At 41.5% G+C, this 22,430-nt stretch overlaps 1 protein-coding gene and 1 long non-coding RNA gene across 4 annotated transcripts in view; one reads left to right on the top strand and one right to left on the bottom strand.

Moving 5' to 3' along the window:
- Nucleotides 1–4,618: 4,618 nt before the first annotated feature.
- The window catches only part of afap1l2 (actin filament associated protein 1-like 2), a 261,920-nt gene continuing 244,108 nt past the window's right edge, over nucleotides 4,619–22,430 (top strand). For 2 of the 3 annotated variants that reach the window (XM_041209202.1, XM_041209203.1), the window contains exon 1: nucleotides 4,619–4,991. In XM_041209202.1, coding sequence (XP_041065136.1) covers nucleotides 4,976–4,991 — 16 coding nt within the window. In that variant the 5' untranslated portion in view covers nucleotides 4,619–4,975. The remainder of the gene's footprint in view (nucleotides 4,992–22,430) is intronic. The other variant, XM_041209204.1, reaches the window with a different exon arrangement.
- LOC121289602 lies at nucleotides 7,022–7,835 on the bottom strand. Its single transcript, XR_005945620.1, has 2 exons — nucleotides 7,488–7,835; nucleotides 7,022–7,388 (listed from the first exon to the last, which is right to left on the bottom strand). It is a non-coding gene; the product is annotated as an uncharacterized LOC121289602 (long non-coding RNA).

Consider the following 22,430-nt stretch of genomic DNA (forward strand, 5'->3'; position numbering starts at 1 on the left):
TTAAATGTTATTTTCACAGTATGTTTTATTTATAAAAATATTGAAATTGGGAGATAAAGACCAGTGATCAACAATCATGCCATTGGGTTTGCTCACTATCCAACTGCTCTGAGGTTTTTTTCACAAAGATGGATGGGGAAGAAGAGGGGCGATCTTTCACTGCTCTGGCTACCATTTATCTCTCAACCAGCATCACTGAAACAGATGACCTCACCCTTATCACACTGGGACCTTGCTGCTGCATTCCTACATTAATATAGCAACTACACTGAAAGTGTACTTCATTAGTTGGAAAGCATTTTGGGACATTTTGAAGTTATGAAAGACACTGTAAAAATGCGAGTCTTTTTTTCTCTTTACATAGCAAGTGATCAATTTTGGAAGCATGGGGGTAGGTCCTGTGATGAGACCTGGAATACATCCAGCCAGCTTCGGCAAATGTATCTATCGGTGAGAAATGGAGTTCTAGGTCAGTAAAACTGATTTTCATCCAGCAGTTTTACCGGAAATATCCCAGGAACTGAATGGATCTTTGAATCAGGCATCCTAGTGGGTGAAGCTAAAGTGCAAGTAGTGTTGGTACTTGCTTGATGATGTGTCATGTACCTGTTGTGTGGGCAGCTCTGTGATGTGGACCATGCCTTATGATACTATGTTAATGTTTTGGCCACCAGATGGAGCTGCCCACTATTGGAAGTTGAACATTTCACTTAGAGAGGCGGTGGATTTCACTGCCCAGTTGCAGGACTTCAAGTTTTCTCAGCAGTCTTGTTGACTAACTTCATCACCCTGTCATATAAAGTTGGGGTTAGCGGGGGGGTGGGGATGGTGCAGACACTTCAGTGGTTCAGTGGTTACAGGATTGGCGAGGTCTGCAGCCCCTTGGACACTGCCCCAGGGTCCAACAGAATGTAAAAAAGTAGGTTCATAGGAACTGAAAATAAACTTGTGTGAATTAGATGATTTTCTTTGTTCTTGATATACATGCTTCTGGCTTACTTACCTTTGAAAGTAAGCGACAGATGCACTATCGACCTTTAAGCAAATTCCCTAGTCTGCTGCATATTCCCATGTACCACCCACCGCCCCAACTTGAAGTGATTGTTAGACAAATACAATTGCCAGTGCAAGAATGCAGACTCCTCCCTAGTTAGTCAATAATGAGCAATAATCAGTATGACAGGAGTTCTTCTGTGCCAATGCTACAGGTTGAAGCCAAATTAAATAAAATGATAAATAAAACTTTGGGTACATTATTCCAGTTTAGTGTTCAATATATTGTGTATATTTTATGGATATACTTAATACTTATAATAAAAGTAGACATTGCATACTTAACTTACAATGCAGTCAGTTTTATAGCACACATTTAAAAACATGCTGATGGCCACCTGTGCACTTGCATCTGTTGTTAGAAACTCCTTCCCAACTCCAGAGGCAGCATTAATGCCTCTAACAGTATGAGGGCCTGCTTTGTGAAGTCTTATTTCTCATGCTGAAGCCTGGTATAAACAGTTGATGCGAGAGAGGGGAATGTGCAACGAGGCCTGGGTGTCCTCGTAGACTAGTCGCTGAAGTTAAGCATGCAGATGCAGCAGGCGGTAAAGAAGGCAAATGCCAGAGGATTCGAGTACAGGACCAGGGATGTCTTGCTGCAATTGTACAGGGCCTTGGTGAGACCACACCTGGAATATTGTGTGCAGTTTTGGTCTCCTTATCTGAGGAAGGATGTTCTTGTTATAGAGGGAATGCAGCAAAGGTTTACCAGATTGATTCCTGGGATGGCGGGACTGACATATGAGGAGAGATTGTATTGGATGGATTATATTCGTTGGAGTTCAGAAGAATGAAAGGGGATCTCAAAGAAACCTATAAAATTCTAACAGGACTAGACAGGGCAGATGCAGGAAGAATGCTCCTGATGGTGGGGGAGTCTAGAACCAGGGGTCACAGTCTGAGGAAATGGGGTAGACCATTTAGGACTGAGATGAGGAGAAATTTCTTCACCCAGAGAGTGGTGAGCCTGTGGAATTCGCTACCACAGAAAGTAGTTGAGGCCAAAACATTGTATGTTTTCAAGAAGGAGTTAGATATAGCTCTTGGGGCAAAAGGGATCAAAGGATATGGGGAGAAAGCGGAAACAGGCTATTGAGTTGGATGATCAGCAATGATCATAATAAATGGCGGAGCAGGCTCAAAGGGCCGAATGGCCTTCTCCTGCTCCTAGTTTCTAAGTTTCTATGAAGCTAAAAGCCGCTGACTGCCAATTTAGCAGGTGCCCTGAGCTCACAGTCTTCTGATTCTGTTTTTATACTAGATTACTTAGTTTAAAGTGCAGGTTCTTTGAAGAGAGATACTGCAATCAAAATGTCTTATGCAACTGTCTTGGGAAATTTAAAATGATTCTGTCCTTGCCTGGGGAATATCAGAAATATACCAGTCAAATCAATACTGCTGACTACCAACAGACATAAGTGTCTGGAAAACAAAATCGCCCAAATGCTGCAACATTGAGCTATTAACTACTTTCACAATCCAATTAAACACCACAGGTAGTTCTTTGCATGTCTCTGTGTAGATGTTACAGAACTGTGTATTGTTCAAGGAACATTCCTTGTTGTCATTGATTACCTTCAAAAAGGCAAGACTATATTTTAAAGGGGATTAGATCTTCAAAAGTGAGACACTTTTGCTGACATTAAGACAATCTGAAGAAGAGTCACATGGACTCGAAACATTAACTTTGTCTTTCTCTCCATAGATGCTGTCAGACCTGCTGAGTTTTTCCAGCATTTTTTGTTTCTGAGACAAACTGAATATTCAGCAGGAGATAGGAAAATCTATGTAATTCTGTAGGGATCAGGCAGATAACATCTTAACAAAAAGGGTCTGCCTGTTTATCAGTAGAAAGATTGACAAAGGAAGACATCCAAAAGTACATAGCTGTTTAATTTGCCCGTTTAATCCTTTCATGTGTTGTTGAGCTAACTTGAATAATTGGGTGTTACTCCTTACTACTGCAAATGACTTAATCTATGAAAAAAGTTTCATAGTTAAATCAATTAAGAGTTTCTGCATAATACCTATTATCCACAAAATGATGCGTGTTTACATTGGAAATCCACGTGTAATCTAGAAATAAACAATTATGTTGTTCACCCAGGTTACTTTGTACTCTAAGTCACATTTCAGTTCATTGCAACTGAATGTGTTTGTCACTGAAAGATGACCATTCCACTAAGTGGGACAAAACTGTTTTGTGAAAGTCCTTATCATGATACTGATATCATGAATAAAGTAGGCCTTTCTTAACATTATTACTTGCAATATTATACTATTAAATTGGAGTATTAATGTTATAATATTTGGGTATTTGAGTCTGAGTAAAATTAACATCTAATTTATTAAATATAAACATTAAATATTTTATATCAAATCTCACTTAATGTGGATTATTCAATTTATAGTTTTCATAAAATTCAGTGAAGATCTCTCGTTGGTTCTCTCCTAATACCATTCTCAAAGTGACAATTCTTCACATGAATACCTAGACAATGAGTATCTGCAAGTTATTTTGATTATGAGGGGCAGTACTGCTCAGATTAATACTTCCTTCATGCATGTTTGCGGCAAGGTTCACTGGATAACAATCAGCTGTCACTAATTTCAACCACCCTTTCTCCAACAGCCTTTTGTACCTGAATCCAATAGTCTGCCCCAGCCAAAGTTAGCAAATTCCGTGAATGTGCGATCAAACCTGATGAGTATTTGTGGCTGAACATTAACAGCTAAGCTATTGAGGACCCTTAGAAATTCAATTTTGCTATTACATTAAAAATGTTCTTTATTTAATTTCTGAGCATGACATCAAACTGAAGAATATTATTTGTCTGTATTAGAATATTCCAGCTATTTTGATATAGGACTGCTTGATCATACTCTTGCTTTAACACAAAACATAGAGTATCTTATTCAAGGTGACAAAAGAAAAATACTGTGGATGATGGAAATCTGAGATAAAAACAGAAAATGATGGAAATTCTCAGCAGGTCAGGGGACATCTGTGGAGAGAGAAACGGTGTTAATGCTTCAGAGCAATGACCTTTCATCAGAACTGATCCAAGTTCACTAAATGTATAGTTATCAGGGGGAAAGGGGGCAGGTTCAGGGGAGTTAATCATCCCAAAATTAGTAAAAATCTCCTTAACCCCCTGTAATTAAACCAGAATTTGACTTATTCAATCAGTGGCTTGGCTTTGTCATATTGAATTGAAAATAATTGTGTCCTTGGTTTACTTTAACAACAAATGTGTTGACTAATTCAAACATTCAAGTAGTTTTTAAAGTCCGCTCATTCTTCCTGAATTACAAAAAAATGTGGGAAATGCTGACACTTCCCCTATAAATGTTGGCATCGCGCTATTAAAAATGTATGGAAAAAACATTCTGACAGGACACTCAAGAGGCTCAAATGTTTAAAGAAATCCCTCTCCGAACAATGCACGGGTCGATGTTCCCATTGCTTTGTTCTATTACGTTATTTTTAATTCACATCAGCTTTGCCATTGCTGTACTTAGAAATAAACTGCGCCGGAAATGATTCGCGCGGCGGGGGGGGGGGGGAGGTGGGGCTGGAAATCGCAGGTCTGCCCACGATGATTCCGAGTGTCTTCGAAAGTGATCCACTGACCCGACTGAAGGAAGAAAGATTGAGGCTGATCGAGCTCGAATTTACTCGGCTCTTTGCGATTTTGGACGAGTTTTCCAACTGAGCCAGAAGGAACAAGAGTCAGCGGGCGGGGCTGTGGCAGCTTTTACACTGAATGAAAGTAGTTGGTAAAAGTTTGAGCAGAGGGACGGGACAGGACACGGCCAGTGACTGAAGAATCTGATGCGTGTTATTATCTGGGATTGCTACATACACGCGCACACAAAAAGGCACTTCAAGGGGCGTCTGACTTTCTAAGTATTACACATGGATAGGAGCAAAGGTAAGTAAGTGGAAAATGGGGATTTGATCGATTTTTGCAAACAATTATTGACTTTTGGAGTCTTTTTGCCCTTGTACTTGTGGATTTTTGGGTGCTTCTTCCCCCACCCGCTCCCCCCCTTCGTCAATTTCAAATGGAAACTGACAGGGGCGAGGAGGAAAGCAAACGTGAAATTGACACAACCACTCCAAGTGAAATGACCGCTGTAAGTGCCTGGGAAAGATCTAAGGTGCAATTGCCTTTCAGTTGCCTTCGACCCTGCCGTCCTCATGCTTAGATTGAAGCCTGTCATTTGCAGACTCTTCCCCCCAAGTAACCAACAACTTGCTCCGTTAGTTTAGTTTCAGACCCCTGCAGAAACCAGTGCCGAAAGCAGAGGTTTGCTACTTTTAATCCTTTTAAACTGAGCATCACTCTGCATCCTGCCCAACTCTGGGAATAAAAGGTGTAATGTTAATGAGAAATGTTTGAGACTCGGTCACAGATGGGTACAGCTCTCAAACTTGCTGGGATTCTGTTTCCCTAACTTCAGAATCGCCAAAAGCTGGACATCCTACTTGAGATGAATGTTGCTGAATTAGTCCGGATTTGTGACGTAGCTGGACTGGTAATATTATGAATCGATATTCTGAAGACTGTTTAAATTGCTCTGGATGTTTTAACCTAATGGAGACTGCGATATTCTAGCGTCGTTTACCGGGTTGTGCTGTTTCATCCGTGTCTCTTCCCAAGACAAACGGGTGTGCGGTGTAACAGGGTCGCTCGATACCACGCGCGTGCTAAGAAATCTTAAAGTAACATTTCTCTTAATTCTCACTGTTTAAAACAATCAAAGCAGGCGATAAATGGCTGGTAGTCTCGAGTGTAAATTTGCAATTCAAATCACTTCTGTTTTATAAGCGACCATAGGCTCAGGAATGGTTTGTAAACAAAGATGTTGACACTGAGACTTTTGCTCGGTTAATGCTGATGTGTGAAGATGAAGGTCCTTGACGGATTTTGAAAGTGGTGCTAAAACAGTGTAAAAGGTTTTGAGAGAACACAAGGCTGTATTTTCGAAATAATGGCAGTTGTCCAAAACACTTGAGAGCAGAGAGAAGCGCAAAGGAAATCTCACCCGAAAGGCTAAGGTGGATGGAGGAGTGGGTGCGTTGTATACTTTCCGTTCCTGTTTGTCTGAAAATCGAATTCACTTATCAAACCTTGAAAGTTATCATAGAATAACTTGAGTTTTTTTTCTTTTTGAATTGGAAATGGAAATTAAAAAAGAGTTCCATTTTTTTTTGGTTTTATCCATATTTCATCTGTTGCGTAAGTGACATGGGCAGATAGATCCTGTTTTACAGATTTTAACAGGCTGATTAGCGGGTACACAGTGGGGAGATTCAAATCTTTATTGTCATTTGTGCTCAGGATTGTTAGTGGGGCAAAGTGTCTTTGGCAAGGTCATCTGAGGAGAAGGGAAGATTGGCCATGGAGTAGTAATAATTCCTTTGCCATTTAAACATGCCAGCTGTCAGGTCAAAAAAGGAGCAGCACTGACAACATCCATGGAGAATTTCTGAAGGATGAACATCCCACTCCTTACTAAAGCAAATAGTAGGGAGCTTAACTGAAAACATGTTAACCATGTGATCAGCAGAAATGTAATTTATCGACTTGGAACTATTTTTATGCTAGCAGTTATGTGCTACCACAACGATTGCTCAATCAGCCTGGTTATCGGATCTTGTCAACACAACAGTGCTGATGTTGTTTGTTAAAACTGCAAATATATTTAGTTTTGTCAGCTGGGGAATTGGTCTTTACAATGCAACTGCTTAAAGCTAATGTGGTGTAACTCTTTCTTGAGTCAAACAATCAAACTAAATTAACAAAATTGGGATAAATCAGGCACAGCCCCTAATTCAGGTCAGCTGTAGAACTAAGAATAAAGTTTAAAGGAAACTTACAAACTTTAAACCAGCTAATGTGGTGTAACTGAACAAAGTACTGGTGGAGAGCAATAAGTAGAAACTACTTTTTAAAAATTATGTCTAATGCATTTGAATGTTTAATGATAAAATAAACAATGGAATATTGAATGAGTGAAATAGTATCCACATGATCTGTAGTACCGGTGGTCTTTTTCTGTTGACCATGACGGTGGCAAAACAAAGCAGTTGTTATAGTTCCATGGCATCTTTGGAGGCTCACCAAACTCAGCTGAAAGTTGCAGATCTTCCCGTAAGGTAGCACCACAGATGAATGTACGTGTTTTCTTACTGTCCATGTTCAAAGTGTTTTGTATGTGGGAGGGGCTGTGTTTTCTTACCCTCAGAGCAGTTGTCCCAACTTAAAGAAACCCAGCAGCAAGCATTTTTGGGAGTTATAAAATAAATAACCTTTTTGTTATCCCTGGAGGTATAAAAAAAGTGACATGTCACTCACTTGCCTCGCACACACTATTACTCACACAAAGACTAGATATAGATAAAGGAAAGAAAAAATACTTACATTTGTCTCAGTCTCTCTTTCATGGTAGGCTGTAGTTTCTTAGTTGAGTTGATGCTTTTAGTTGACCTTCTCACTAAGTTGTGAGGCTTCTTGTTGAATTTCCGGGAGGTTGGTACTCAGGGGAACTTGAAGTTGGAACAGGTTGGGGAGAGTCCTTCTCCCAACTTCAAGTTATTTCTGTTTATTACCTTGGCTGCTTAGTTGACTGCAGCTGATTTGAAGGTTTTCTTATGGTCCCTATGGTCAGGTGGGAGTAGAAATTCATGCCTGAAGTCAATGGACCTTTTGCTGGTCCGTCAAATTTTCAGTCCCGCCCACAACAATTCCTGCAGTAAGCAGGACTGGAAAATCTCGCCTTCTCTCAGAACACTTTTTTTTGAAAGCAGGCAATATACATGGTTGTCTTACCCATGTGACCTGTTACGAGTCCAAAGTCCTTTTCCAAATAAGGTAGTGTGTTAGACTGATAAACATCCTGTGTTGTGGCTTTTCACACCCTGAAAGTTTCAGACAGCCAAGGTTTTTGTGTTTGGATGAGGGGCCGTCGCAATACAATGAAAGGTCGGTGGGATCCATTTCATCTTCATCCAACACCCAATGAGTTTCGACGTCTCTTTTGTCCCTGGTGAAACATGGAGATAAGTTGTCTGCAAATACCATTGTCTGTAGGTTTTTGTCCATCCTTAAACAATGAGATGTGTGAATTTTACAAGTGGCTGTGAGGATCCTTCACTCAGGTCTTGTTTAATCAGGTATTGCCTACAGATTCTACTGTTTACAGTTCAAATGCCAAAAGTCACACAGTGCTGTAGCTATTTTAATAGCTTTTATGTTCACTTATTTTGAAATATAGCTTTAAAATCTGTAATATCTTCATGTCTGTATTGGGGATGACAGTAGATTTGGATGAACAGAGCCCTTTAACATACCGTAAACACTTTTTACAAGTCAACCAAAACAACTCTTGCAGTTTTGACAAATGGTCATTGACCTGAAGCATTAGGCAGAATATTCCTGGTCCTGCAGAAGTGGGGATGGGAGGAAGTATTGAAATTATCATGTTGGGTCAGTGGTCTGAAGCATTCCTGCCTCTGGGTGATTTTGTCAGAGATGGGGTGAAACTGGTAATGGCTGCCCACCTGTTAAAGGCAGGTAACCAACCTACATAATAGGAGTCCTCTCCCTGTTCAACGGATCCTTTTACCCACCTCCAGTATTCTCCCTCCACCTGGACCCCTCCCTCTGGATTCTTACCTTCTCTTGATCTTTTCATTGAGAACTGTCGGCGTGACATCAGTCGTCTCAATTTTTCTGCTCTTCTCACCCACTCTAACCTGTCTCTCTCTCAGCTTGCTGCACTCATTTCTTTCAGGTCCATCCCTGACATTGTCATCAAACCTGCTGACAAGGGTGGTGCTGTTGTTGTCTGGAGCACTGACCTCTACTCACAGAGTCTGAGCGTCAACTCACAGACACTTCTTCCTACCTCCCCCTCGACCATGACCCCACCACTGAACATCAAGCCATTGTTTCCAGGACTGTTACTGACCTCATCTCCTCTGGAGACCTTCCTTCCACAGCTTCCAACCTCATGGTCTCTCAACCTTGGACGGCCTGCTTCTACCTCCTACACAAAATCCACAAACAGGACTGTCCCGGCAGACCGATCATGTCAGACTGTTCCTGTCCCACGGAACTCATTTCTTGCTTTCTTGACTCCATTCTCTCTCCCCTTGTCCAGTCCCTTCCCACCTACATCCGTGATTCCTCTGATAGCCTACATCATATCAACAATTTCCAGTTCCCTGGCCCCAACCGTTTCATCTTCACCATGGATGTCCAATCCCTCTACACCTCCATCCCCCACTGGAATGGTCTGATCGCTCTCCATTTCTTCCTCGAACAGAGGCCCGAACAATCCCCATGCACCACTACTCTCCTCCATCTGGCTGAACTTGTTCTCACATTGAACAATTTCTCCTTTAACTCCTCTCACTTCCTCCAAATAAAAAGTGTGGCTATGGGTACCCGCATGGACCCCAGTTACGCCTGTCTCTTTATGGGGTATGTGGAACATTCTTTGTTCCAGTCCTACTCCGGCCCAGTCCCAGAACTCTTTCTCCGGTACATCAATGATTGCTTCGGTGCAGCTTCATGCTCTCATCTGGACCTGGAAAAATTTATTAACTTTGCTTCCAATTTCCATTATTTTCACATGGTCTATCTCTGACACTTCCCGTCCCTTCCTTGACCTCTCCGTCTCAATTTCTGGTAATAGACTGTCCACCAATATTCATTACAAGCCTACCGACTCCCACAGCTACCTCGACTACAGCTCCTCACACCCCACTCTCTGTGAGGACTCCATCCCATTCTCTCAGTTTCTTTGCCTCCATCGCATCTGTTCCTCTGACATCTCTTCCTTCTTCCTTAACCGAGGTTTTCCACCCACGGTGGTTGACAGGCCCCTCAACCATGTCCAGCCCATCTCACACGCATCTGTCCTTACACCTTCCTCTGCCTCCCAGAACCATGACAGGGTCCCCCTTGTCCTTACTTATCATCCCACCAGCCTCCGCATTCAAAGGATCATCCTCCGCCATTTCCGCCAACTCCAGCATGATGCCATCACCGCAGATGCTGTCAGACCTGCTGAGTTTTTCCAGGTATTTTTGTTTTTGTTTTGGATTTCCAGCATCTGCAGTTTTTGCTTTTACATAATTAAGTGTCCAGTTGTGGGCTGATAGGCTTTGGCTCAATGGCCAAAGAGTTCTGATGAAGAGTCATATGGACTCGAAACGTTACCTCTGTCTTCCTTTGCACAGATGCTGTCAGGCCTGCTGAGTTTTTCCAGCGATTTTAGTTTTTGTTTCAGGTTTCCAGCATCTGCAGTATTTTGCTTTTACCTAAGAGGAGGAGGTCTTGTGGTGCAGTGGGTAGCGTCCATGCCTTTAAGCCAGAAGCTCTGGGTTCATTTCCCACTCTGACTTGATGGTTGTCAAAGGTGTGCTCATAACAAGGTCAAACAGGTTGATTATCAACCTGCAAATTCTTCCAACATACCTATGACGGGGTGAGAGTGGGAGAGACTCCGAGTCATCTATGCTTGATGCAGAGTGGCTATCCTCAAGCAACAGCCTCAGGCTTCAGGCTAGTAACCAGTTCCAGGAAAAACAAGCCATGGAAAACAGATGTAAGTATGTGCTTTAGATACAGGAAGTCAAAGAAAAAGAAAACAGGGCTATTAAAGCGAGTAGAGGGGCTGGAAAAATAGCAACAGTTAAGCAATCAAGTGTGAATAGGAGAACACTGAGAGGACGGTGATCATTGTATCATAAGGTTTAGGCTGACTATGGAAAAGGACAGAGAACTATGCAGAGTGGGGTAAGTACAAATCCAGGCCAAACAAATTGGAGTTATACATAGAAACTAGGAGCAGGAGTAGGCCATTTGAGCCTGCTCCGCCATTCATTATGATTATGGCTGATCATCCAACTCAATAGCCTGCTCCTGCTTTCTCCCCATATCCTTTAATCTCTTTCACCCCAAGAGCTATAATGAACTCCTTCTTGAAAACATACAATGTTTTGGCCTCAACTACTTTCTGTGGTAGCGAATTCCACAGGTTCACCACTCTTGGTGAAGAAATTTCTCCTCATCTCAGTCCTAAATGGTCTACCCCCTATCCTCAGACTGTGACCCCTGGTTCTGGACTCCCCCCACCATTGGGAACATCCTTCCTGCATCTACCCTGTCTAGTCCTGTTAGAATTATATAGGTTTCTATGAGATTCCCCCTCATTCTTCTCAACTCCTGCAAATATAATCCTAACCGACTTAATCTATCCTTATATGTCAGTCCCGCCATCCCAGGATTCAGTCTAGTAAACCTTCGCTGCACTCCCTCTATAGCAAGAACATCCTTCCTCAGATAAGGAGACCAAAACTGTACACACTATTTCAGGTGTGGTCTCACCAAGGCCCTGGATAATTGCAGCAAGACATCCCTGTTCCTGTACTCGAATCCTCTGGCTATGAAGGCCAACATATCATTTGCCTTCTTTATCGCCTGCTGCACCTGCATGCTTACCTTCAGCGACTGGTGTACGAGGACACCCAGGTCTCATTGCACATTCCCCTCTCTCAGTTTATAGCTATTCAGATAATAATCTGCCTTCCTGTTTTTACTACCAAAGTGGAGAACCTCACATTTATCCACATTACAATGAATCTGCCATGCATTTCCCACTCACTTCTCAGCTTGTCCAATTCACACTGAAGCATCTCCGCATCCTCCTCACAGCTCACCCTCCCACCCAGCTTTGTGTCATCTGTAAAATTGGAGATATTAAATTAAGTTCACTCGTCTAAATCATTAATATATATTGTGAATAGCTGGGGTCCTAGCACCAATCCCTGCAGTACCCCACTAGTCACTGCCTGCCATTCGGAAAGAGACCCGTTTATTCCTACTCTTTGTTTCCTGTCTGTCAACCTGTTTTCTATCCACCTCAATACACTACTCCCAATCCCATGCGCTTTAATTTTACACACCAATCTCTTATGTGGGACTTTGTCGAAAGCCTTCTGAAAGTCCAAATAAACCACATCCACTGGCTCCCCCTCATCAACTCTACTAGTTACATCCTCGAAAAATTCCAGTAGATTTGTCAAGCTTGATTTCCCTTTCACAAATCCATGCTGACTCTGTCCAATTCTGCCATTGTTTTCCAAGTGGTCAGCTATTAAATTTTTTATAATGGACTCTAGAATTTTCCCCACTACCGACGTCAGGCTGACTGGTCTATAATTCCCTATCTCTTTACCTCCCTTTTTAAATAATGGGGTTACATTAGCTACCCTCCAATCTGTAGGAACTGTTCCAGAGTCTATAGAATCTCAGAAGATGACCACCAATGCATCCACTATTTCTTGGGCCACTTTCTTAAGTACTACGGGATGTAGATTATCAGGCCCTGGGGATTTATTGGCCTTCAGTCCCATCAATTTCCCCAACATCATTCCCCTACTAGTACAGATTTCTTTCAGTTCCTCCTTCTCACAAAACCCTGTGTTCCCCAACATTTCTGGTACCTTATTTGTGTCCTCCTTTGTGAAGACAGAACCAAAGTATGTATTTAGTTGGTCAGCCATTTCTTTGTTCCCCATTATAAATTCCCCTGTTTCTGACTGTAAGGGACCTACATTTGTCTTCACCAATCTTTTTCTCTTTACATACCTATAGAAACTTTTACAATCAGTTTTTATGTTCCCCACAAGCTTACTCTCGTACTCTATTTTCCCCTTAATCAATCCCTTGGTCCTCCTTTGTTGAATTCTAAAGTGCTCCCAATCCTCAGGTATGTTGCTTTTTCTGGCCAATTTATATGCCTCTCCTTTGGATCTAATACTATCTCTAATTTCTCTTGTAAGCCATGGTTTGGCCACCTTCCCTGTTTTACTTTTGCGCCAGTCAGTAATAAAAAATTGTTGCAGTTCACCCATGTGCTCTTTGAATGTTTGCCATTGCCTATCCACCATCATCCCTTTAAGTAATATTTCCCAATCCTTCATAGCAAACTCACGCCTCATACCATCGTATTTTCCTTTATTAAGAGTCAAGTCTCTAGTCTCAGAATCAACTACGTCACTCTCCATCTTGATGAAGAATTCTATCATATTATGGTCGCTCATCCCCAAGGGGTCTTGCACAACTAGATTGTCAATTATTCCCTTCTCACTACACAATACCCAGTCTAGGTGGCCTGTTCTCTCGTTGTTTCCTCAATGTTTTGATTCAGAAAACTATCCCATATACACTCCTCTAATGTATTGTTACTAATATGATTTGTCCAATCTATATGCAGATTAAAGTCACCCATAATTACAGACATCTCTAATTTCCTGTTTAATTCCCAACATCACCACTACAGTTTGGGGGTCTATATACAACCCCCACTAACTTTTTTTGCCCCTTAGTGTTTCTCAGCTCTACCCGTACAGATTCCACACAGTTGGAGCTAACATCTTCCCTCACTATTGCGTTAATTTCCTCTTTAACCAGCAATGCAACTCCACCACCTTTTCCTTTTTGTCTGTACTTCCTAAATACTGAATACACCTGCATGTTCAATTTCCATCCCTGGTCACCCTGCAGCCATGTCTCCGTAATCCTGACTATATCATACTTGTTTACATCTATTTGCGTGGTTAATTCATCCACTTTATTGCAAATGCTCCTCGTGTTAAAGCACAAAGGCTTGTCTTTATAACATTACCTGTCCCGTTCCCACTATTTTTCACTGAGGCCCTGTTTGATTCTTGCCCTTGATTTCTCTGCCTATCACTTTTCTTATTTCTCTTTCTGTATTTTGTTTTTGTCCTTGATTCCCCTTCCTCTGACTCCTTGCATAGGTTCCCATCACTTGCCATTTTAGTTTAAACCCTCCCCAACCACTCTGGCAAATATTCCCCCTAGGACATCAGTCCCAGTCCTGCCCAGATGTAACCCGTCCAGTTTGTACTGGTCCCACCTCCCCCAGAACCGGTCCCAATGTCCCAGGGATCTGAAACCCTCCCCGTCACACCATCTCCTCAACTACATATCCATCTGATATATCCTGCTGTTTCTACTCTGACTAGCACGTGGCACTGGTAGTAATCCTGAGATCACTATCTTTGAGGTCCTACTTTCCAACTTATTTCCTAACTCCCTATATTCTGCTTTTAGGACCTCATCCATTTTTTTGCCTATGTCGTTTGTACCAATGTATACCACGACCACTGGCTGTTCACCCTCCCCCTTCAGAATGTTCTGTAGCTGCTCTGAGACATCCTTGACCCTAGCACCAGGGAGGCAACATACAATTCTGAAGATTCGTTTGTGGCCACAGAAATGCCTATCTATTCCCCTTTCATTTGAATCCCCTATAACTATTGCATTCCCACACTTTTTACTCCTCCCCTGTGCAGCAGAGCCAACTGTGGTGCAACAAATTTGGCTGTTGCAGCTTTCCCCTGAGACGGCATGCCCCTTAACAGTATCCAAAGCGGTATATCTGTTTTGCAGTGGAATAGCCACAGGAGACTCCTGCACTGCCTGCCTCGTCCTCTTGCTCTGTTTGGTGGTCACCCATTCCCTTCCTGCCTGTGGCCTCTTAGCCTGTGGTGTGATCACCTCTCTATACATGGTATCCACAATACTCTCCGCCTCGCAGATGTTCCATAGTGTCCCCATCTGCTGCTCCAGTTCTGAAACCTGGGCTTCCAGGAACTGCAGCTGGAGACACTTCCTACACACGTGCTGGCCCCGGGCACTCGAAATGTTCCCGGCTTCCCACATAGGGCAGGAGGAGCACACTATGGCTTTGAGCTCTCCTGCCGTGACTTACCCCTTTAAATTAAATTACACCTTTTGGAAGATACTTAATACCAAATTATATCAATTACTTTAGGGCCCTTCTTCCCTGCTCCTTGTTGTTACAGAATATAGCCCTTACCAATGATGAACCACAAAATGAGATCTTAAAAACTATAAGCAATAAAAGTAGTAAATACTTAGCTGACTGTACTCACGGTACTTAAAGGATCACCTCATTCCCTCCTCACTGAACTCCCTCAGTCACCTCTGCTCTCCCAGCTCCTTTTCAGTTCCCGGCTCCTCTCACGCTCTTTTTCAACTCTCGGCTCCTCTCGCGTCAAGGGTTGGCAACATATAAATGGTAAAAGGAGTAGGGCTAATTTAGGGACCAAAAAGGAGATTTACTCATGGAGGCATAGGACATAGCTGAGGTATTAAATGAAGACTTTGCATCTGTCTTTACCAAAAAAGCAGGTGCTACCCAGGTCATGGTGAAAAAGGAGGTAATACAGACACGAGAAGGGTTTAAAATTGATGATGAGGAGGCATTGGATGGGTTATCTGTACTTAACGTGGATAAGGCACCATGTCCAGGTGAGATGCATCCAAGGATACCGCGGAAGCGAGAGTGAAAATTGCAGAGGCACTGGACATAATTTTCCAGTCTTCCTTAGACTCAGTGGTGGTGTCAGAGGACTGGAGAATTACAAATGTTGCACCTTTATTCAAAAAAGGGTGTAAAGATAAGCCCAGCAACTATAGGCCATTCAGTTTAACTTTGGTGGTGGGGAAACTTCTAGAAACAATAATTCGGGACAAAATTAAGTCACATAGACAAATGTGGGTTAATTAAAGAAAGCCAGCATAGATTTCTTTGAGAAAACGGTGTTTAACTAACTTGTTTTTTGGACCAGACGGTTGATGAGAGCAATGCAGTTGATGTGATACAAATAGACTTCCAAAACCTGTTTGATACAATAGCAACATAGATACAGAATTGGCTGAGTGACAGGAAACAGTGTAGTGGTTAGTGGGCATTTCTCGAGCTGGAGGAAGATTTTAGTGATGTTCCCTGGGGGTCACTTTTGGGACCCTTGCTTTTCCTGATATATATTAATGACCTAGATCTTGGTGTACAGGGCACAACTTCAAAATTTGCAGATGATATAGAACTTAGAAGCTTTGAGAACTGTGGAGAGGATAGTGAAAAACTTCAGAAAGACATAGACAAGTTGGTGGAATGGACAGACAGGTGATAGATTAAATTCAATACAGAGAAACATGAAGTGATTCATTTTGGTAGGAAGAACATGGAGAGACGATATAAAATTAAGGGTACTCTAAACTCTAAATGGGGTAAGGAGCAAAGGGACAGGGTGTATGTGTGCATAACTGTTCCCACTCAGGATTGAGAATGAGAGCACAGATTAAGGCAATTGGCAAAAGTGATACAAGGGAAAACTTTTTCATGCAGTGAGTGGTTAAGCTCAGGAATGCACTGCCTGAGAGTGAGGTGGAAACAATTTGAATTGAAGCATTCAAAAGGGATTAAGACTTATCTGAAAAGGAAGAACGGCACGAACTGAACTGCTCGTTTGGAGAGCCAGTGCAGACACGATAGGCCGTATGGCTTCCTTCTGTGCTGTAACTATTCTGTGATTGTGTGCCTGGAGAGGAACTTGCAGCGGCTGGCCACCAAGCCAGCAAGGCCTCTTTCAGTTCCTCCACTCCAACAGAGGCACAGGATCAGGGGGCCATAGCTGCAACCCCAGGCCATCCTATGGATGTGTTTCCCCTCCACAGGGGCAGCCTGGCAGCTGTACCACATGAATGTGTATGAAATTGAAAACATTTTCAAAAGGCGCCTAAAATATGGAGGCTCCCTCTGGGTCCTACTGCAGCAGTACTAACCTCTTCCAGTAAGGCAGCCATTTTTCAAGGTTGCAGCCTCAGGAACCTGCCCACCATCCTTAATTGGATAGCGGTCACAGAGACAGCCAATTAGGAAGCTGCTTCTCAGAAGTCACACCAGCAGGCACGTTGCCAGCAAGTGCGTATCAGGACCTGGAAATGGCCTTGACCTGCAATTACTTTTTAAAAGGGCATAAGATTCCACCCTTTAACTCAATTTTTCTCTCGAAAGATGCTGCCCGAGTTGCTGATCCAGCATTTTCTATTTTTATTCTAGTCTTATTGATATGATTGGAGACTCCCATGTTCATTTTTCAGCTTCACTATAGTACCCTCAATATTGATGTGCAGAAAATAGTGTTTTGAAGTGTGTACTGATAATATCACTTTTCTCTGGTTTATTGTCACCTTTTGAGTCTTTACCTTATTCTCTTTGGTTCAGTATCACTGACCATTCCTGTAATTGAATCTATGAACCAGTTTGTCTTCTTCTACGAAATATGGAGGTAAATGTAGAGAGACCCAAGGAAATACCACATTCATTGAATCTTAGGATAATATGGCACAGAGTTGATGGTACCATTCTAGTAATTTTTTTCTGCACTCTAAGGCTTTGACATCCTCCATAAAGTGTGGTGCCCAGAATTGAACATGATACTCCAGTGAGGCCTAACTAGGTTCAGCTGCTTGCTTTTGTGGTCTATGCTTCTTGTTCATAAAGCCAAGGCTTCCATTTAACAGCTTCCTCAACTTGTCCTGCCATCTTCAAAGATTTTTGTGCATACCAGCTTGGTGGAAGCACATCAGAAATCCTGGGATTTCTGTCAAATTTGCTTCAGAAGATCAGGGACCCCACAGAAATTCCACCCTAGTATGTTTACAAACTTCTAATTACAAAAAGAATGACTCATTTCCTGTTCTGAATCTTAATGCAAAATTGATTCATGGGTACCTAATCCACGGTGTTTTCCAAAATATGATTCAACCTTTTTGATGACTTTAGACTGATTAGTAAGATGAGTACTGGCAGTCCCACCCGTAACTCACTGCTGTTTGTTAAAGGGATTAGAGTGAATCATGATCCTATCTATCTGACAAGTCTGGCTCAAGTCTTCAATTCAAATACAGATATCAGTCAAACTTTTAAAAAAGATTCCCAGGATGTTAGAATTGGATCAATTGGTCTCTTTCTGAGAAAGCAATTGATCAACTCCAATGAGGAATGATAGATATAAGATAGTCGTTGAGAGGGAATTCAGGAGAAACTTCTTTACTCAAAGTGATTAGAATGTGAACTAGCTACCGATAGTTGAGGCAAATAGCATAACTGCATATACGGACAAATTAAATAAACACACAAGGGGGAAAGGAATAGAAAGATCTGTTGATGGTGCCTTGATTTATATGGTGTCCTTCACAATCTCGGGATGTTCCAAAGTGTTGATTGAGTGATAAATATTGTCTAGAATACCAAAGATAAATCCCTGCTGTGCTTTGAAATACATCCGCCTCAGGGCTTCAAAAGGCAGCAACCCCAACACTGCAGCACTCTCTCAGGACTACTCTAGTCTAGATTTTCTTGCTCAGGACTTGAACCCATAACCTACTGACTCAGAGGCAGGAGTGCTACTAACTGAACTGCTGTAGGTTGTCCAATTCTATGAACCATATAGAAGTATGGGGATCACTGCTGCCCATTAAACCATCAACTTAGTCTTGGGTTTGAAATGCTGGTCCTCAAATACTCTTCTCCTCAGTCAGTCAAAGGCTGAACTGGCACATTGGAGACGATGATGAACTTCGTCATCTATGTCTCCCTTTTTCAAGAGTAGGTTCCCAAGATATATAAAGTGATCCATGTTTTCCAGGATCTCATCTTTGATCTTCATCATTGGGGGTATGGAAGTGTTTTGCTGTGGGACCTGGTTAGAAGAGGCCTTTTCTGGGGAAGAAAAAGACTAACTGAACTGCAGCTGACATGAAGATGAATGGGAGGCGGCTCAGGTGAAGCATAACCACTGGCATGGATTTATTGGGCTGGATGGTCTGTTTCTCTGATATAAATAGATGCTAGAATTAACACTTTGCCAGCTAGCTGTCAGGATGACACTAATGGTCCAGCACTTAACAAATATTAGCATATTTAACAATCCTTTGTTTCACAGGAACAAGCTACATATACAGAATTACAGAGTAGAAATAAACTGTTCAGCCCAAATATTCCACGTCAGTATTTATCCTCATGTGAACACTAGTCCAAATCCCATATGCACACCTTGTTCCCATATCCTTTCATTTCCCTTTCCTTCCACCTTCTATTTAACACTTTTAAATGTTGACATGGTCTCTACAACATCATTAGTTAACCTGAGAAGATGATGATGGACCACCTTCGTGAACCACCATAGTCCTTCGGGTTGTGATGCTAGATAGGGAGTTCCAGGATACTGGAATTATTTCCTTTAGAGGAAAGAGGCTCAAAGGAAATTTAATAGAAGTTTTTTAAATTAGGAAGGAATTTTGATGCAGTGAATAAGTTTCTCAATGCCTCCCTCCTCCAACAAAGCCTTCAGAAATAGAGCCTGACATCAATATCTTAGGTAATGGCTATATTAAATCATATTATCAGTATTCTGTGGTAGATATTACATTCATTGCACAACCAACTGAGAGGGCATCATTGAATACAAAACATTACAAGTTTCTGGACCCACCACTTACTCAAAATGCCCAATTAATTTGGATTAATTACCTCTTTCATTGATTTCAGGAGGAAACACAACTGCTCAATGTACACGTGATTTAATTCACCACCATATAATGGTTTGTTTTGGTTGTGTTTTTATTACAGGAAATGCACAAGTGTAAATAGCAATGATTAAGGCTGCAGCATTTGCTCTACTAAAGAAATTTGATTCAATTTTGTATGATCCTTTTAAATCACTGTTATTAGTTATGCTGAAAACAGTATGTGGTAGCAGATAGCTCAGCAGTTGTTACTTGTTGTGGTATCAACGTTAACTTGCAATGTCTGCATTTTAAACAGGAGAACTTCATTCACAGTAAATTTCATAGGGAGCACAAACTTTTGAGTACAGCATGTGTTTCCAGTCAAAAAGCATAAACACTTCAGGTATTTAAGTGAAATTCACTGCAACAATTTCCAGTTGCCTTTTCTTGATAGGAAAGATAAATGAATACATCCCTAATAATGCCATTTAGACCTTGTGGCTCAGTGAGCTAATCTGTTATACCATGGTCTAGAATAATTGAATGATTACAGCAGAGCAGGATGGTCTCAGTGCCCATGTTGTCTCTCTGCAACAGCAACTCACCCAGTCCCTTTGTCTTTTCCCTGTAGCCCTGCAAATGTTCTCTCTTCAGATTATTATCCAGTTCTCTTTTGAAGTCCTCAATTGAATCTACCTCTACTATATTCTCAGGCAATACATTCCAGATCCTAACCTCGCTTTTTAAAACTTTTTTCCTCATGTCGCCATTGCTCCATTTACCAATCAACTTAAATTGCCTTTTGGTTCTTGACCATTCCACCAATGGGAACAGTTACCCCTTATTTACTCTGTCAGGCCTCCCATGCTTTTAAACACCCAGTATGGTACCCAGAATGGGACACAATATTCCATTTGTGGCTGAATCAGTGTTTTATTAAGATTCATTATAATTTCCTTGCTTTTGTACTCTATATCTCTATATATAAAACCCAGGATCTTTATTAATTGTTTTCTCAACCTGCCCTGCCACCTTCAATGATTAGCGCGCACTTGCCTCCAGGTTCCTCTGCTCCTGTACCCCCTTTAGAATTGTAGCCTTTATTTTGCCTTTCCTGGTTCTTCCCAACAAAATGGACTACTTCATATTTTCCTGCACTGAGTTTCATCTGCCATGTGTCCACCCATTCCAGCTGTCTATGCCCTCTTGAAGTTTACCCTCCTCATGGTTCACAAATACTTCCAAGTTTTTGTCCTCCACAAGTTTTGTAATTGTGCCTTGTACACACAAGTCAAGGTAAGTAATCTTAATCAAGAAAGCAGTTGGTCCTAACACTGACCCCATTATATACCTCAAACAAAAATAGCTGGAAAAACTCAGCAGGTCTGACAGCATCTGTGGAGAGAAATACAGTTAACATTTCAAGTTCGTTTGACTCTTCATCAGAACTATTATATACCTTCCTCCAGTCAGAAAAACATTCACCACTACCCTGTTTCCTGTCACTCATCCAACTTTGTATACATGCTGCCAATGTCCCCTTTGTTCCATTGTCTTTAACTTTGTTGACAAACCTGTTGTGTGGCACTTTATCAAACAGGTTTTCAAGTACATCACATATCTTCATTAGCCCTCTGTTACCTCATCAAAAAACTCAAGCGAGTTAGTTAAACATGATTTATCCTTAACAAATCTGTGCTGGTTTTTCTTAATTAATACACACATCCAGTTGACTGTTAATTTTGTCTCAAATTATCATTTCTAGATGCTTTCCCACTACAGGTTAAACTGACTGACCTGTAGATGATGGCCTTATCCTTACACTCTTGTTCAGAAAAGGGTACAACATTTACAATGCTCCAATCTTCTAGCACCACCCCTAATCTAAGTAAGATTGAAAGAGTATGGCCTGTGCCTCTGCACCTTTCTCCTTTACTACCCTCCATTTCCTTCGATGGATCTCATCCAGGCCTGGTGACTTATCTACTTTAAGTATAATACCTCCCCTTTATCAATTTTTAATCCTCCAGTGTCTCAACTATCTCCTCTTTCACTATGATTTGGGCAGCATCTTCCTTCCTTGGTAAAGACAGATGCAAAGTATTAAGTTGGTACCTTGACCATATCCTCTGCCTCCATGTGTAAATTCATTTTTAGGTCCTCAATCAGCCCCACTCCTCTTTCTAACCACCTTTTTACTATTTATGTGCCTATAGAAAACTTTAGGATTCCCTTTTATATTAACTGCTAGTGTCTTCTCATTCTTTACTTCTTGTATTTCTTTTTTACTTTCTATATTCAGTCTGTCACATGCACCCTTTCCCTGCTTCATTGTACTCTATCTCTGTCTTCGTGCAGGGAGCTTGACTTTGTCCTAACATTTCCCCTCATTGGAATTTGTTCCAGTTTCCAGTTGATATTGTTGCCTTAGCTTCATCAAGACACTAAGCTGTCTTGATCTTGATGAACAGTGTGTGAGAATCTCACCTGCTCCCTGCCAGCTTGCATATGCATCCTTCAACTTCAAAGCTAGGAGTAACATTCATATTATTCATAAAAGCAGATCAAACTGATGGCCCAGATTTTGCTCTCAGCAGCAAAGTAATGCTACTCAGCTTTCACCACACTAACAGTTGCCCAGAGACTTTTCACAGGCTTGTCAACAGGAATTTCCACTAACCTGATGCTTTTTGCAACATGTCACCCTTTACAGGGGCTTGTGGTGTCTGTGAACAGGGCAAGCAATTTAATTAATTATATTTTCCACTGAATTCTCACTGAAAGCTGCAAAATTTAAACCTGGAAATAAAAAAATGGAAATATGAATTACATTTATGCCATGGACTAGAAACAAAATAAAGATTGGGCTATGGAGATAAAATTAAGGCAGAGAGATAAACAGAAAAAGTTTTAAAAAAAAATCCTAAAAAAATCTGCAACATT

The sequence above is a fragment of the Carcharodon carcharias genome, chromosome 17 (assembly GCF_017639515.1).
Source record: "Carcharodon carcharias isolate sCarCar2 chromosome 17, sCarCar2.pri, whole genome shotgun sequence".
Classification (NCBI taxonomy): Eukaryota; Metazoa; Chordata; class Chondrichthyes; order Lamniformes; family Lamnidae; genus Carcharodon; species Carcharodon carcharias.